The sequence below is a fragment of the Abramis brama genome (genome assembly GCF_963993115.1).
Source record: "Abramis brama genome assembly, chromosome: 7".
Lineage (NCBI taxonomy): Eukaryota > Metazoa > Chordata > Actinopteri > Cypriniformes > Leuciscidae > Abramis > Abramis brama.
This window is the reverse complement of record NC_139969.1, coordinates 13,609,837-13,622,505: the sequence shown is the minus strand read 5'-3', so window position 1 is coordinate 13,622,505 and position 12,669 is coordinate 13,609,837. Positions and strand designations below refer to the sequence as shown.

General features: G+C 35.5%; 3 protein-coding genes across 7 annotated transcripts; 1 reads left to right on the top strand and 2 right to left on the bottom strand.

The window, feature by feature from the left end:
• Positions 1-2,205: 2,205 nt before the first annotated feature.
• Positions 2,206-3,514, top strand: cbln13 (cerebellin 13). Its single transcript, XM_084118686.1, has 4 exons — positions 2,206-2,430; positions 2,559-2,621; positions 2,717-2,848; positions 2,951-3,514. Exons 1-4 carry the CDS (start codon positions 2,247-2,249, stop codon positions 3,226-3,228), a joined length of 657 nt encoding a protein of 218 aa, XP_083974812.1. The 5' UTR covers positions 2,206-2,246; the 3' UTR covers positions 3,229-3,514.
• An 85-nt stretch (positions 3,515-3,599) lies between these two features.
• Positions 3,600-5,739, bottom strand: LOC311086034 (mannose-binding protein-like). 4 transcript variants are annotated; one of them, XM_084118683.1, is made up of 5 exons: positions 5,424-5,739; positions 4,824-5,013; positions 4,588-4,665; positions 4,159-4,242; positions 3,600-4,046 (listed from the first exon to the last, which is right to left on the bottom strand). In XM_084118683.1, exons 2-5 carry the CDS (start codon positions 5,008-5,010, stop codon positions 3,667-3,669), a joined length of 729 nt encoding a protein of 242 aa, XP_083974809.1. In that variant the 5' UTR covers positions 5,011-5,013; positions 5,424-5,739; the 3' UTR covers positions 3,600-3,666. The 4 variants fall into 4 exon arrangements, with proteins under 4 accessions (XP_083974809.1, XP_083974810.1, XP_083974808.1 ...); XM_084118684.1 differs by having other exon boundaries at positions 4,824-5,083; positions 5,424-5,672; XM_084118682.1 differs by having other exon boundaries at positions 4,824-5,054; positions 5,424-5,667.
• Positions 5,740-6,501: 762 nt separating this feature from the next.
• On the bottom strand, positions 6,502-12,647 carry LOC311086036 (mannose-binding protein A-like). Of its 2 annotated transcripts, none has more exons than XM_084118688.1 (4): positions 12,552-12,647; positions 8,438-8,642; positions 8,265-8,351; positions 6,502-8,062 (listed from the first exon to the last, which is right to left on the bottom strand). In XM_084118688.1, exons 2-4 carry the CDS (start codon positions 8,640-8,642, stop codon positions 7,584-7,586), a joined length of 771 nt encoding a protein of 256 aa, XP_083974814.1. In that variant the 5' UTR covers positions 12,552-12,647; the 3' UTR covers positions 6,502-7,583. The 2 variants fall into 2 exon arrangements, with proteins under 2 accessions (XP_083974814.1, XP_083974813.1); XM_084118687.1 differs by lacking the exon at positions 12,552-12,647 and adding an exon at positions 9,648-11,129.
• Between the last annotated feature and the right edge of the window lie 22 nt (positions 12,648-12,669).

Here is a 12,669-nt window from a genome sequence, read left to right as displayed (position 1 = left end):
CCATATTCATTTTGTTTACATGCACACCTTTTGATTCAGTAGGACTGAATTAATTCCGATTGGTGAATCTGAATGTAGTGTTTACATGAACGTTAAACAAGTGATCGGTTGATGTGCGTTTTACCATTGCTAAGAAAATTCCTGTGTTTTCGTCTCGATCGGGATCCGTGTGAAGCAGAATGCATGACCTGCAAAGCTGTCACGTACGTGTCAGTGTCAAATAATGTAATAATGTAAACATAATGAATGGTGACTGTAGAAAGCAAAAGCCGAATCCCGGGCATTTTGGGCGATCTCGAAATCCTGGCCAGACATGTCCTGGTTAAACAGGACGTATGGTCACCTTAATAAAATAATGTCTGAAACCACCACTCACTGTTAACTACGCACAATATTGAAGCAGAAATATGTTGCTGGTCACATAATTCGTGATGCTGCGACTTGCAAGCGACCCCAATAATGTGAGCCACAGTATTAGCCTATGACAGATTATTTTAGCATGATGTATTTCCCATTGATAAATACCGTGCAAATAGTTCCGTCTCTTTGGATAAAAGGGAAGTGGAAATAAAAATCAATAATAGGCTGAACATACCATGATAATATGTACGTACCATTAGATGTCTGTAGATACAAAATACAACTTTAAGAAGGGTGGATTGGACCGAGCATCACAACACACTTGTAGCCAATCAGCAGTAGGGGATTTATACACTCATGATGGGGGAGGAGAGAGAGTGAGCAAGAGGGAGATTTGAAGAAAGACTATAGTAAGAGAGATGACTGAGAGACATTACAAAAGAGAAAGGGTCATAGGAATATGAATACACTAGTGCTAGAGAGAATACACTAGTGCTAGAGAAGTGGGAAGGCTTGAAAACGGACGCCAAGGTTGCATTGTTTCTGCTCCATATGTGAGTGACGTTGGTTATGCTGCTTCTGTATTGTTACCTATAGTAACAGGACAGTTTTGTGTGTCATTGTTTGTCTGGCACTGGTGTGCTGCTGGTGTTTGTGCATTTTGGGGGCGGAGCAATGAAGGAGGGGGTTTGTTTGATTGGGTTGATTTCAAATATCAACATTGTTTCTCAGAAATCACTTACTGCAGCTTTAATATTCACCAGAGTTGAAATATATGAGCTAGATAAGAGAAGAACGGTGAAAAGTAAAGATTTCTATTTCAACTAGAATTGTAAAAATAAAAAAAGGACACTGCAGACTAGAGTAATGGCTGCTGAAAATTCAGCTTTGTCATCACAGGAATAAGTTGTATTTTAAAGATAACACTAAGATGTGCAATGTTTCATTTCACTTTCAGTTATGACAACTGCCTACCGCATTTTCCTGGCAGTTATGCCCTGTGGTGGTCCCTGTTCAACGGCAGCGACGCACCATACCGGAAGTTGGCCTCTTTCCTTCTTCGTTCAACCGACAGTGTGACCTCACGCTCTAAATTAACTTTTTATCCAATAGAGGAGCAGGCGCGTGAATGTTTGAAAAGTAGGCTATGTGAATTATTTCGTGAGACATTGAGAATTAAATATTATGCTAGATGTCAACCGCAACAAGTTATTTTACGTGACGTCACAAAATTGTGCTGCTTTTTCATAGCCTGAGCTATTATTTATTCGTTTATTTTGTATTATTGATGATTTTAGCCATAAGTAGGCCTATGTACATTTGTTTTTTATTTATGTTTTTTTTTTTTTGTGCTACCTTGACATTGAGAAAAAAATAGCATGGACGTCACATTTATTCAAAGTGACAAACGACTTCACATTTAACTTTTTTTAAATTAATGTTCAGTGAACACTTATATCCTACATTTAATATATTTGTACAGCTCAGTTTCATATCACTTAGGCTATATTATAGTTTTATAAACGATAGGCTACTATAAACATTACTAATACAATACTAAACTAATTAATAACTATTGAAATAAAATAAAAATCTCTTGTCTCTGAACAAACCACTGATTTCAAGCTGGGAATCTTTCACATCACAATGCACAGGATTATACATTGAGGCATTTTCCTATAAAGAATATACCCAAAAGAAAACTGAATAGTGTGCAGAGTTGAGGTATTGCTGCAAAAGTTATTATTTGTGACATTTGATGTTCTCACTAAAATACACATTAAACTAAAGTTTTCTGAGTTGCAAGTCCAAACAATACAAGGTTCATGTTTACTTTTACAGCATCATGTGGTTCAGTATCGCCCCAAAACTGTGCAAAATTCAACATGCAACATAGAAATCGGCCATACAAAGCTATGAAGATGTTGGCAGCTCAAAAGATGCTTTTATTGCTTTGTGTTGGTCTCTCACTGGCACACGATTTAACTACATCAGCACAGCTAAAGGACATTGAGGAAAGGCTGCGAGCCACAGAGGAAACACTGAAAGAACTAAAGAGAGAGAATGAAGGTATGAAGCTTTTTATCTACATCTGTTATTTTCAAGACACATTGATTTGCTGAATCATTTCCAGCCCAACACATTATAAAAACCAATGTGGCATTATAACAAAATTATGAAATGTTCATTCTGAACAGCTTTAAGGATTTTCACAAAAGCCTTAAGTGATACACTTGAATCTATCCAGGCAGAGAATAAAGGTAAATGGAAATAATTATTATATGATGTTATATTTAAAACCAAGTGTAAATGAATATGACAAAAAAACTAACCAAGTCCACTTATCTTTTCACAGCCAAAAAGGTTGCCTTTTCAGCTGGACTTTTGTCATCTGGAGGCCAAAAAATTGGACCCTTTGATATTCGGAAACCCCTGGTCTACCAAAAAATTTTCACTAACACTGGAAATGCGTATGACTCCAACACTGGTAACCTGTCCTGTTCACATTTCTGTTGTGTTAAGTATAGCGCATTCAACTTAAAGGCATTTCTTTTCCGATTCTGAATTCGTATGTGTATGTGTTTCACAGGTACTTTCACAGCACCAGTGAAAGGAATCTATTTCTTCAGATTTTATGCTCATGGTCACCCTTTTAACCAAGTGGCAGTCAGTCTCCATAAAAATGATCAAATCCAATGCTCTGTGTTTTTTCTGAAGCCTGAGACCAATGCTAATGGCAGCAATGCTGTTGTTCTCTCACTGGAAAAGGGTGATAAAGTGAACACACAGCTGTGGGAGAACAGCTGGGTTTATGATGATGAAAACAGCTATACCAGTTTCAGCGGTTTTCTGCTTTTCCCTTTGTGAGTGTCCACTTAATTCAGAATTGAATGTGACTTTTTTTTTACTAGTGTCATAATAATCATATTAGTGTGATATTTACATTAAAGGAAGAGAACATTGTATGATCCTAAACTCCTCTTGAATTTTTAACATTAAAAAAATTAATCATTAGCTTCTCTAATGACATCAAACTTGAAAACATTTTAGAAATTGTATCTTTATTCTTACAGTTTTCTTTCTTTTCAGACAAGTTTTCTTCAGCCCTTTTTAATGTATCAGTATGCAGTAAATTAAACCACACAAAAAGCCAGTCAATGTGTCATTATTTTACTAGTCTTGATTATGGTATAAACGTTTATCATGCAAATCCAGATGAGACTGCAAATAATCACCTGAATGTTTATGATTTTCTTTATTCCTTTATCATTCAAACATCAGAGCAATAACAATTCATAATCTGTTTTACAGTTCGCACACCACATGCCACTCGGAACTACAGTTAACATCATTCCATACACCACTTTTGTCAGTAATTGTACAGTCCTCTGCCCCATTATGATCGTTCGGCTCATTATCTTTCCACTTGGTGAAAGTTAAAGGTTGGCCATTCATATCTACAAAATGCCCTTCTTTCCGTCTGTCTGTTGCACCAACATATACGTAAGTAGACTCGAGGGCAGCTTGCAATGATGTTAGAACTTTGTTCTCCTCTTCACTTCTTGGCAGGACAATTTTAGCACCAGCGTCAGAGCAGATCTTCTGTGCCTTTTCAAAAGTTCCCTTTAGCCCATTGGACACATAATATTTCTGTCCCACTTTCCTGAACATTTGAAATCCTAGGACTAAAAAAAAAAAACATTCTAAAAAGGAATTGTACTATTATCTTTTAAAAATATTGTTACATGAATAAACAAAAGATGTGGTGTAAACATTATTTATGTAGGAGTATTCTACCTTTCTCTACTGCAGTGAGTCTGTCAGTTAGGTATTTGACATCTGATTGAAGTTGTAGTAATGCACTTTGAGTTACAGTAGTACCTGTAAAAGAATACCAGAGTGAAAATCAGAAGCAGAGTATGTGGAAGAAGAATATTGTACAGATTTTGTCTTGTACATTATGTAACTATAAACTCAATTAAGATATGGTTAAAAAAAAATACTTGATCACAGTCTAGATCTTCATTCAGCATCATTCATTTTACATTGACCTTATTAGTTGTTGTTTTTTATTGATTGACTGACTTTTGTTTTCTGTTTTCAGACAAGAAAAAGATTGACACCTTACTTGTTTCAATTTAATGTAGTTTTTCTGTTTTATAAAAAAAAATATATTAACTACACACACACACAAACATTACTGTGTTTTAACTTTATCTGGCAGACCTGGATTTCCTTTGTTTCCTTTAGGGCCAACAACACCCATGGGTCCTATTTTCCCTGGGGGTCCCTGTGCACCAACTCCTGCAGAGAGAGAGAGTGTGATGATTAAATCTCATTTCTCTGATCTGATCATTTCTCTCATTTCATCACCTTATCTTTCAGCATTAGAACAATGGTTCTACCACTCAATCAATTTTGAACACAATAAAACCAACAACCAGGGAAAAAAAGGCATGAACCTGGATCTCCTTTTTCCCCTTTCGGTCCAGGAAACCCGTTTCTTCCATCTCTGCCAGGGCTGCCGTTGTGTCCAGGTGTGCCCGGCACCCCAGCATAAGCTGGACAGCTACTTTCAGATGCAGCAAGTAGAAGCACAAACTCCACCAGGAACAGCGCAGCAACGAGGAGATGCTTTAACAGCGCCATCTGCTGTTCACAGTAGAAATGGCAAGATTTCGGTTTCTGCAATGCTGTGTCCAGCCGTCAGTGAACACGCATTCTTGAGTTCAAATGATACAATTATTTCCACTTTTACAAATTTCCTCTCTCAATATAATGATATTTAATAACAGCGAGGTAGGTTTGATATAGCTAATATAGGTAGCCTATATTTAGTGATTTCAAACAAGTTTACTTGGTTAAAGTAAAAAGAAATTAGCCTAGGCCTAAATTAAGAGAAATAGGCTAGCCTACATGTTCTTTTTGTCTCATATTTTTTCAGTTCTCTATTGAATTTTAAAAGCGATTTTGCCCAACAGTGATTATACAATCCTTTTCACCGAAAACTGGACAACAATAGCTACAAATTATTACTGATTTACTAAAAAAGAGCATCTTACCAACAGAATAGGCCTGGCGATCAGCACTAAATGTGAACAACTGCATGCAGACCCTTCACCAAATTCCAGTGACGTAGTTAGTAACTCAGATCAGAGTTCGTTCGATGACAAAACAAAAAGAGAGTAATTTTAGATCTGTATAGTTCTATCAGTCTTATGTTTTTCTTTCCCGTAATTTTGTCTATATGCGAAATGTAATGAAAAGCGACACTGTGATTTATGACTAAACGATCTATGTCACTCAGTCTTGAAACGGATAAACAGATGAAAGGTTTTGCTTCCCGATAGGTGCTCAGTGTTTGTCTAATGCAAATGCACTGTGTTTGAACAGTTGAAAGAACATTAGGACATCAAATGCTTGAGTTCCAAAGATAAACTTTTCTCATTAACCTATTTATCTGTTATAATTGCATAAATAGATACACTTTCGGTGCACACACTCTTAGGACTCACTTCTGACTGATTGAATGCGATTGATTAGGCCTATTGGTTACTTATTTAAAGTTACTAAAATGTCTGTGTTTTTTATCCACTAGACATTCAAATACCACATTTAGACTATAATTATGTAACTGCTGATCAATAGCCTATCACTTGTTGTCTTGGTTTGTGAAAAATATGTGAACCATAAAGTAGAGGTTTACATTGATGAATAACACAGCAAATACTTGACACTGCTTTAAGTTTTATATAAAACAACAAGATCCAACTCTTGTGTAAATATTAATGATTCATTTACTTAGGATAATCAGCATTGATGTCATGGGTTTGCTTATTTCATTCAGGAGTGCAAAGGCTAAACTTATGACTGTTAGTCATCAGAACCAGAGCATTTTTTACTACCAATTAATAAAGTTCTCATGCCTGGTGTACACATGATGTTATAGTTTGTTTTTTTCCTAGACTAAAAAATAAAAAACTTCATACTTATTGTGCCTGTAATGATATGAACAGCTTTATGTGCAAAAATCAGCATGCTAGCCAATACATTTCATTAGTTTCAGTTTGAAGTTTTGTTAGACACACAATTAATGTCAGATTTGCAACGAAAACCAAAAAAAACATGACACATGACAAATAATCATAAGAAATATTTTATTCATTAATTTGAAACAATATTAGGCTATTTGTATTTATTATTTCATACATTTCATATGTAGGCCTGCTGTGAATTCTGTGAGCATATTAAAGACATTGTTAACAGATTTGTATATTTCTTAATATTGTATCACTGGAAACAATTATTTTTGCTGCTTGTTAAATTTACTTCATTAAAAGTTACACAAAGTAACACACATAAAGTAACACAGTCGCTGAACATAATTAAATTGTGCCTAAAATACTTTGATTAATAAACTGAAGTTTACTTCATTTTATTTGAGTTAGAACTACCTGAATACTTTGCAGCAGTAAAAATAAAGTAGTTCCACTAAAAAAAGTGGATTTTTAGTTCCCAGCATGCTTTGTATGTTGGATCAGGAGAGTAAATGTTGAAAATTAGGTGCTATACGTTTTTGAGTAAAAGGAAAGACATGTTAGTGTTTAATGTTCAGTTATGTTTGACATTTGAAAGAGTTTCTGTTATATTGAAGTTTTTGAGGTTTTCATTGTGCTGAAGAGTAGAGCTTGTGCTTGTGAGTTGCTACATGAATTAAGTTGATTACACTCAATGAGCTTTAACTGTACTAATTACAGTACAGTGACAAGTACTTATTTATTCATTGCAAATATATGCTAGTCACAGCTATTATAAAATTGAATAATAATCAAGAGTTCAGATTACTCGAATGAGATCCAGCGCTGTTATCTACTAAATGTTTAATTTTTAGTTCTAATATTTGTTAAACGAGCTTAAATGTCTGCAATATGTATTCAAAATATGCTATACTGTAAGATATGATTGAAAATAAAGGAATTATAATGCAAATCAATGGTTGTGAGGAGTATTTAAAAAAAAAAGTTTAGAGGATTTAAGTAAATCCTTAAACATGAATTCATGATTGAATTAAAAGAAAAAAGTACTATAGTAATGAATCAACCCAGTATGCTGGGTAAAATAACCAACATGTGTTCTGTCCTATATTTACCCAGCCTTTGGGTTGAAACGACCCAAATTGGTTTGTATTGAGTCGACTATAGGTTTGTTTTATAGTGTAAACTCTATCTTATTTCTATTTCACATATAATGGGATGTTGACCACTACAACCGACATCATCCCAAAGGCCAGAATCTGTGATTGTTCCACAGTCTTGTGCTCCCTTATAGTCATCAGGCTGACCAGGACCCCAGTTTGTAAAAGTCAACTGCTTTCCCTCAGTGTCCACAAACTGTCCCTCGGTTTCTCTGTCTGTGGCTCTAATATATGGCTTCTTATTACTTAAACCACTGGATACTAATACTTTCAATAGTGCCTGGTTTTCTAAAGCAGTACTTGGCAAAACTATTACTCCACCAAAGTCCTTGCAGTACCGCATCCCACTATCAAAAGCGGCCTCAATACCATCAGTGACGTAGTATTTCTGTCCAACTTTTCTGAATGTACTAAAACTCACAGCTTTCTCAATCATAGAAATCTTGGCATTAAGATGCTGGATCTCAGATTTCAGGGAGTCAGCCGTGTTTCCACGTGCAGGCAAGCCTGAAAATAGAATAATTACACTTAGATACAGGGTTGAAATCTCCTGGGGTGTTAAATATAAATATTAACAGGACCAAAAAAAAAAGACTTTTCTGAGGTAGAAAAATCAACATTTCCACACTCGCTGAAGCTCTACAGTAATTTCAACATGAGGAATTTTGAAATATCAAAATTACTTATAAAAACGTTTAATTTTTCATACCTGGTAGACCTGGGGGTCCCCTTTCACCCTTGGCTCCAGTGGGGCCAGACGGTCCTGCTTTACCTGGCGTTCCCTGCACATTCACTCCTGAGACAGTAAAGTATGAAAAACATAACCACATCTCTCTTACACAAGGAGGTGAACCACTGACTTATTCATTATCAAACACAAACCTGGCTGTCCTTTCTCTCCTTTGGGTCCAATTGCTCCATCTTTGCCATCTCTCCCATCTCTCCCAGGCAGGCCGTTGTGTCCAGGAGTGCCTGGAACGCCACCATAAGTAGGGCAGTTCAGGTTCTGAGGTTCAGCTCCATCCAAAAGCTGCATTGCGAACTGAAGGAGCAGAAAAGCCCTGAGGAACATCTTTAACAGCGCCATCTGGTGGAACACAATGGGAAAACTTCAGAGAAAACTATGAATTGCATTTTAGTTCTGCCTGTAGTGTCTTGCCTTAAACCTACCGAAATAAAACTAAAACAAAACAAAAGCTCCAAGTATTTAGCAGTGAATAGCATTTTTCTTTACAATTTGCCTTGTAATGACTCATCAAATACATTAGAAAATGTATCACTTACAGGCGTATATTATTATATATGTTGTGTTATGTGTATTGGGATTTTATTTGGGTTTTGGAATTGAATGTTTCTTTTTAAAAAAGTCATTATTTGTGTTTGCATAAAGCCCTTCATTACTAGCAGGGAGCATTCTGAATTGCATCTTAATCTGAAGACTATTAACTTCGATCTATAATTTATTCATTTTTATGAGATAGGAGGAAAATTAGTCTATATTTAATTGTGTGGCAGGATAAAGTTACAAAATGTTGTGAATGAACGATGATTGAACGATGTTGTCGATGAACCACAGCAGTCTCTATGCAGTTATGCTGAAAAGCTGCATATACTTTTATTATATGTGTGACTCCAAATCCAAGTCACGTGAGAATATAGAGGAAAGAATTTGTACGGAGTAAACAGGAAATATTTGCTTCAGGCGGACAGACACAAGTTCCCATACAAAGTCTTTTCATTAACAACATTTTAAAGCTTGCCCAAATGAGATTTTGAGACAAAATTGCCCTGATCAGTTTGTAAATCTTGATATAAATTAATTTAATTCACTTGTATAATTATACAATGCACAATCATTTAAAATAATTATTTATCATTATCTAATTTCTAAAAGTTTATTCATGGGTCATCTGGATAAATTGGAAGTTATTATTGCACTAACAAATAAAATGGCATACTGTGTTATCGCCATCCATTTAATATCTCTTTACTAGATAAGTTCAAGCCACTTTTATGGTTCACTGTTCCTGTGTTTTCTTTCTTTTATTAACTTACTGCAATAGTTATCATATTAAAATAACATCCAGGTTACCATTTTAATGGAGGAGTCCAGGTGACAGCCAATGTCTGTTGCCCAACAACTCCGCAAGACTAAAATCGCACAAGTGACTGAAGAGAGGAAGGTCTTCTTGCTTTAAATCTGAGGGGCTTGTTGTTGTAAATCTCATATTCGGAAATACAGCTCTTCCTCTCTAGATATGCTGCGCATGTGCAATGTGATTTTAGAGAGATTAGGCCCTCCTAATCTCATACTGACACCCTGCTAAACTGGTTGTGTTGTACTATTGCTTCAAAATCATATGCTAAATGACTGAATTTAAGTGTATATATTTCAATTATGAATTCTATGCATTGTTGTTGGGATACAAATTTGAATGGATTTATTATTTGTTTGTGTATATTAAATATAATGTAAAATGTTATGGAAAAAAATGCTTCACAATCAAATTTAAACTGGATTTTATAAACATGATATCACATATTTTGTGTTAATGAGATTTGTTAGCTAACTCAACTGCGTAATTTGAATTATGTACATTTCTGAAATACATTACTTGGACATTGTCACCTCTGATAACAGATCACTCTAAACTGTAATGACATAAAGACATAATTGTAATCATCAAAAAGGTAGCAACTTGTGTGAAGACCACCCAAAGGTCAGTGACATAGAGTTTTGACAAACTTGATATTAAGGAGTATAAATTAATTTTAAATAAAACAATCCTGCTACTTTTTTGCCTAATGTGCTAAGGAAATGTCCATCAAAAAAGAAATGCTTAAAAACTATCATATTGTATTATTTGTCTGATGATGTTCAATTATCCATGTTTAATCCATCCATAACCAAGAGAATTACTAACTTATGGAGATTTTACTATTCTACATGAATCAATGTGATTTTAGCCTTTGATCATAGACTTCTGAGTGTCCCACATTAGGGAAACAACTGTCCCAAATTAGGAAGCTACAGCTCGTCTCAGACGAGCCCTAATTTGTCTATCATTTCTTTTATGAATGTGTTATCTGCATTTTCTCTTTTGATTTGATTAGGACAAATCCTGAGTTTTTAAAAATGGTATTGAGTGTGGATGTAATGTTTTGGCTACACATCGCAATATGTCACAGAAGTCTGAAATGCAAAAATGTCCCACATTAGGGCAATTCACCCTACCCTTTGAAACCCGTTTTCAAAAGTATGCATTTTTCAAGCCACCATAACGCCGTTGTTGTGTAAATGAACGGCCAAACCACCGTTTTTTAAAAGTTTTTAGTTGAAAACAGAGTAAACGGCCCCTAGTGAGATGACGAGGAGAAAAGAAAGATGCAGGATCACTCCATTAAAATAACATTACCAGATCCTAATGATAGGAATGTGGTTATTTATTTTCAACAATGCGATTTTCAACAAATAAAATGTCTCAGTTGAGCATTTTATTTGTATTCAGAACATTTCACTGTGGATCAGTCGCAATTTCGGCACAGGCTTTGCAAACAGACTTTTACGATATGGACTTGACAGTGTTGTACAGTCAGATGTTCTTTGTCTATGTGCCAATAAATCAAACCAGTGACTAAACGGTCAACTTCGCATTGTTTCTCTTAGTAGGATAAAAATAATCTGTTATTTAAACTGATTAAATTATATATAGAAAGCGATCAAAGAACGCTCCCTTTACAAATGCTGGAGCTGTCAATCAAACAGCCAAGTTTATAGTGACGGGATTATCACCAAAACTCCCTTTATAACAAAGTCCCTTTTATCTATAGCCTTTGGTTATAATCAACGAATCTCTTGTTTACATTGTGTTTGAACTGTTAGTTATGATGAAAGCATTCATGAGGTGCAGAAATCATGTTGCAATGAGGAGATCATTGCATTCATGCGCTCAACATGTTTGATCGGCTACAATGCTCATCACTGCAACCTTTCATGCCAGACGATGCCACAATCTAAATCTTGAGAGCTGTAATAGTAAAAATGTGCAAAAAGTTTTTGAGAGAGTTCCACATGTAAGATACATGCAGATAGAGACATTTTGACTGATGAAATTAAGCTATTAAGCTATCGTTAGCAAATCACAGCAGTGGGCGTTTATACTGAAGTCTCACAGCAGACACGCTGTGAGACTTCAAACAGAGCGGCTGCATCTGAAAACGTAGGCAGACTTGTTCCCTATGGAAGGCCAAAAGGGCCAACACGTGTGAAACTGTCGTGTAATTACGGCAATGACTGCTAGCAGTGTTTGCGCACGAAGGTAAGTTACCTCACAAAACTGATTTCGGACAGACCTCTGAGGCAGCGTTTAATGATCTACAGCAAAATAGAGTGAGCTTTGGTGGTTTACACACAAACTACTTCTTTCTTTTTTAGCTCAGCTGTCACAGAATGGAAAGCACAGGATTATGGGATATCACAGGCAGCGAAGGATACATCTATGCTGCCTTCAAAAATCGATGAGATGATGAACGCATCTCATGAGACAAGAAATGAAGCTAACTTTGGATTCGGACATTCCTTGGTGCCTTTATACCACGGAATGCGTCCTTTGAAGGCAGCATTTTTTTTTCGTTTTCGGATGCAGCCAGAGTGTTCAAATCAGAGGGCTAAAATGGGTAGCAAAAACACGTTTTATTTCTAAATTATGACAATTTTTGATGTAAAAATCATACTAACATTATTAAGTTCACCCCAGGAAACATTATAAAACAATAAAACAATACAGTTCATGTCATGACCCCTTTAAAATGTAGCTATTAAAATGTAAAAATGTAAGCACTGCATTGAAGAATGCAAATATGTATGCACAAGTGGATCACTGGATTTGAAAAGCCTACTAAAAAAAATGTAATAGGCTAGGCTACTATAGTTCCTGTTTTCCTTTTAAAATACATTGCATCAACTGTTATTTTTAAACAACGTTCAATTACATACCAGTTTAATGGAGGAGCCTTGTTGAAATGTCGACAGCTTTCAAAACTAAAATCACTCATGTGACTGGAGATGGAGAAACACTAGAGACGCCTCCACCCATCTTTTATAATGCATCTAT

Bases quoted from the DNA above. Each gene is read 5' to 3' on its own strand.
- cbln13 (XM_084118686.1), top strand. From the start codon at position 2,247: ATGCAACATAGAAATCGGCCATACAAAGCTATGAAGATGTTGGCAGCT. The intron at 2,431-2,558 runs GTATGAAGCTTT...CATTCTGAACAG, and splicing joins ACTAAAGAGAGAGAATGAAG to CTTTAAGGATTTTCACAAAA. The intron at 2,849-2,950 runs GTAACCTGTCCT...TGTGTTTCACAG, and splicing joins TGCGTATGACTCCAACACTG to GTACTTTCACAGCACCAGTG.
- LOC311086034 (XM_084118682.1), bottom strand. From the start codon at position 5,469: ATGCAGTTGTTCACATTTAGTGCTGATCGCCAGGCCTATTCTGTTG. The intron at 5,055-5,423 runs GTAAGATGCTCT...GGCTGGACACAG, and splicing joins TCGCCAGGCCTATTCTGTTG to CATTGCAGAAACCGAAATCT. The intron at 4,243-4,587 runs GTCTGCCAGATA...ATTCTTTTACAG, and splicing joins AGGAAACAAAGGAAATCCAG to GTACTACTGTAACTCAAAGT.
- LOC311086036 (XM_084118687.1), bottom strand. The intron at 8,352-8,437 runs GTTTGTGTTTGA...TTACTGTCTCAG, and splicing joins AGGAGAGAAAGGACAGCCAG to GAGTGAATGTGCAGGGAACG. The intron at 8,063-8,264 runs GTATGAAAAATT...TTCTATTTTCAG, and splicing joins GGGACCCCCAGGTCTACCAG to GCTTGCCTGCACGTGGAAAC.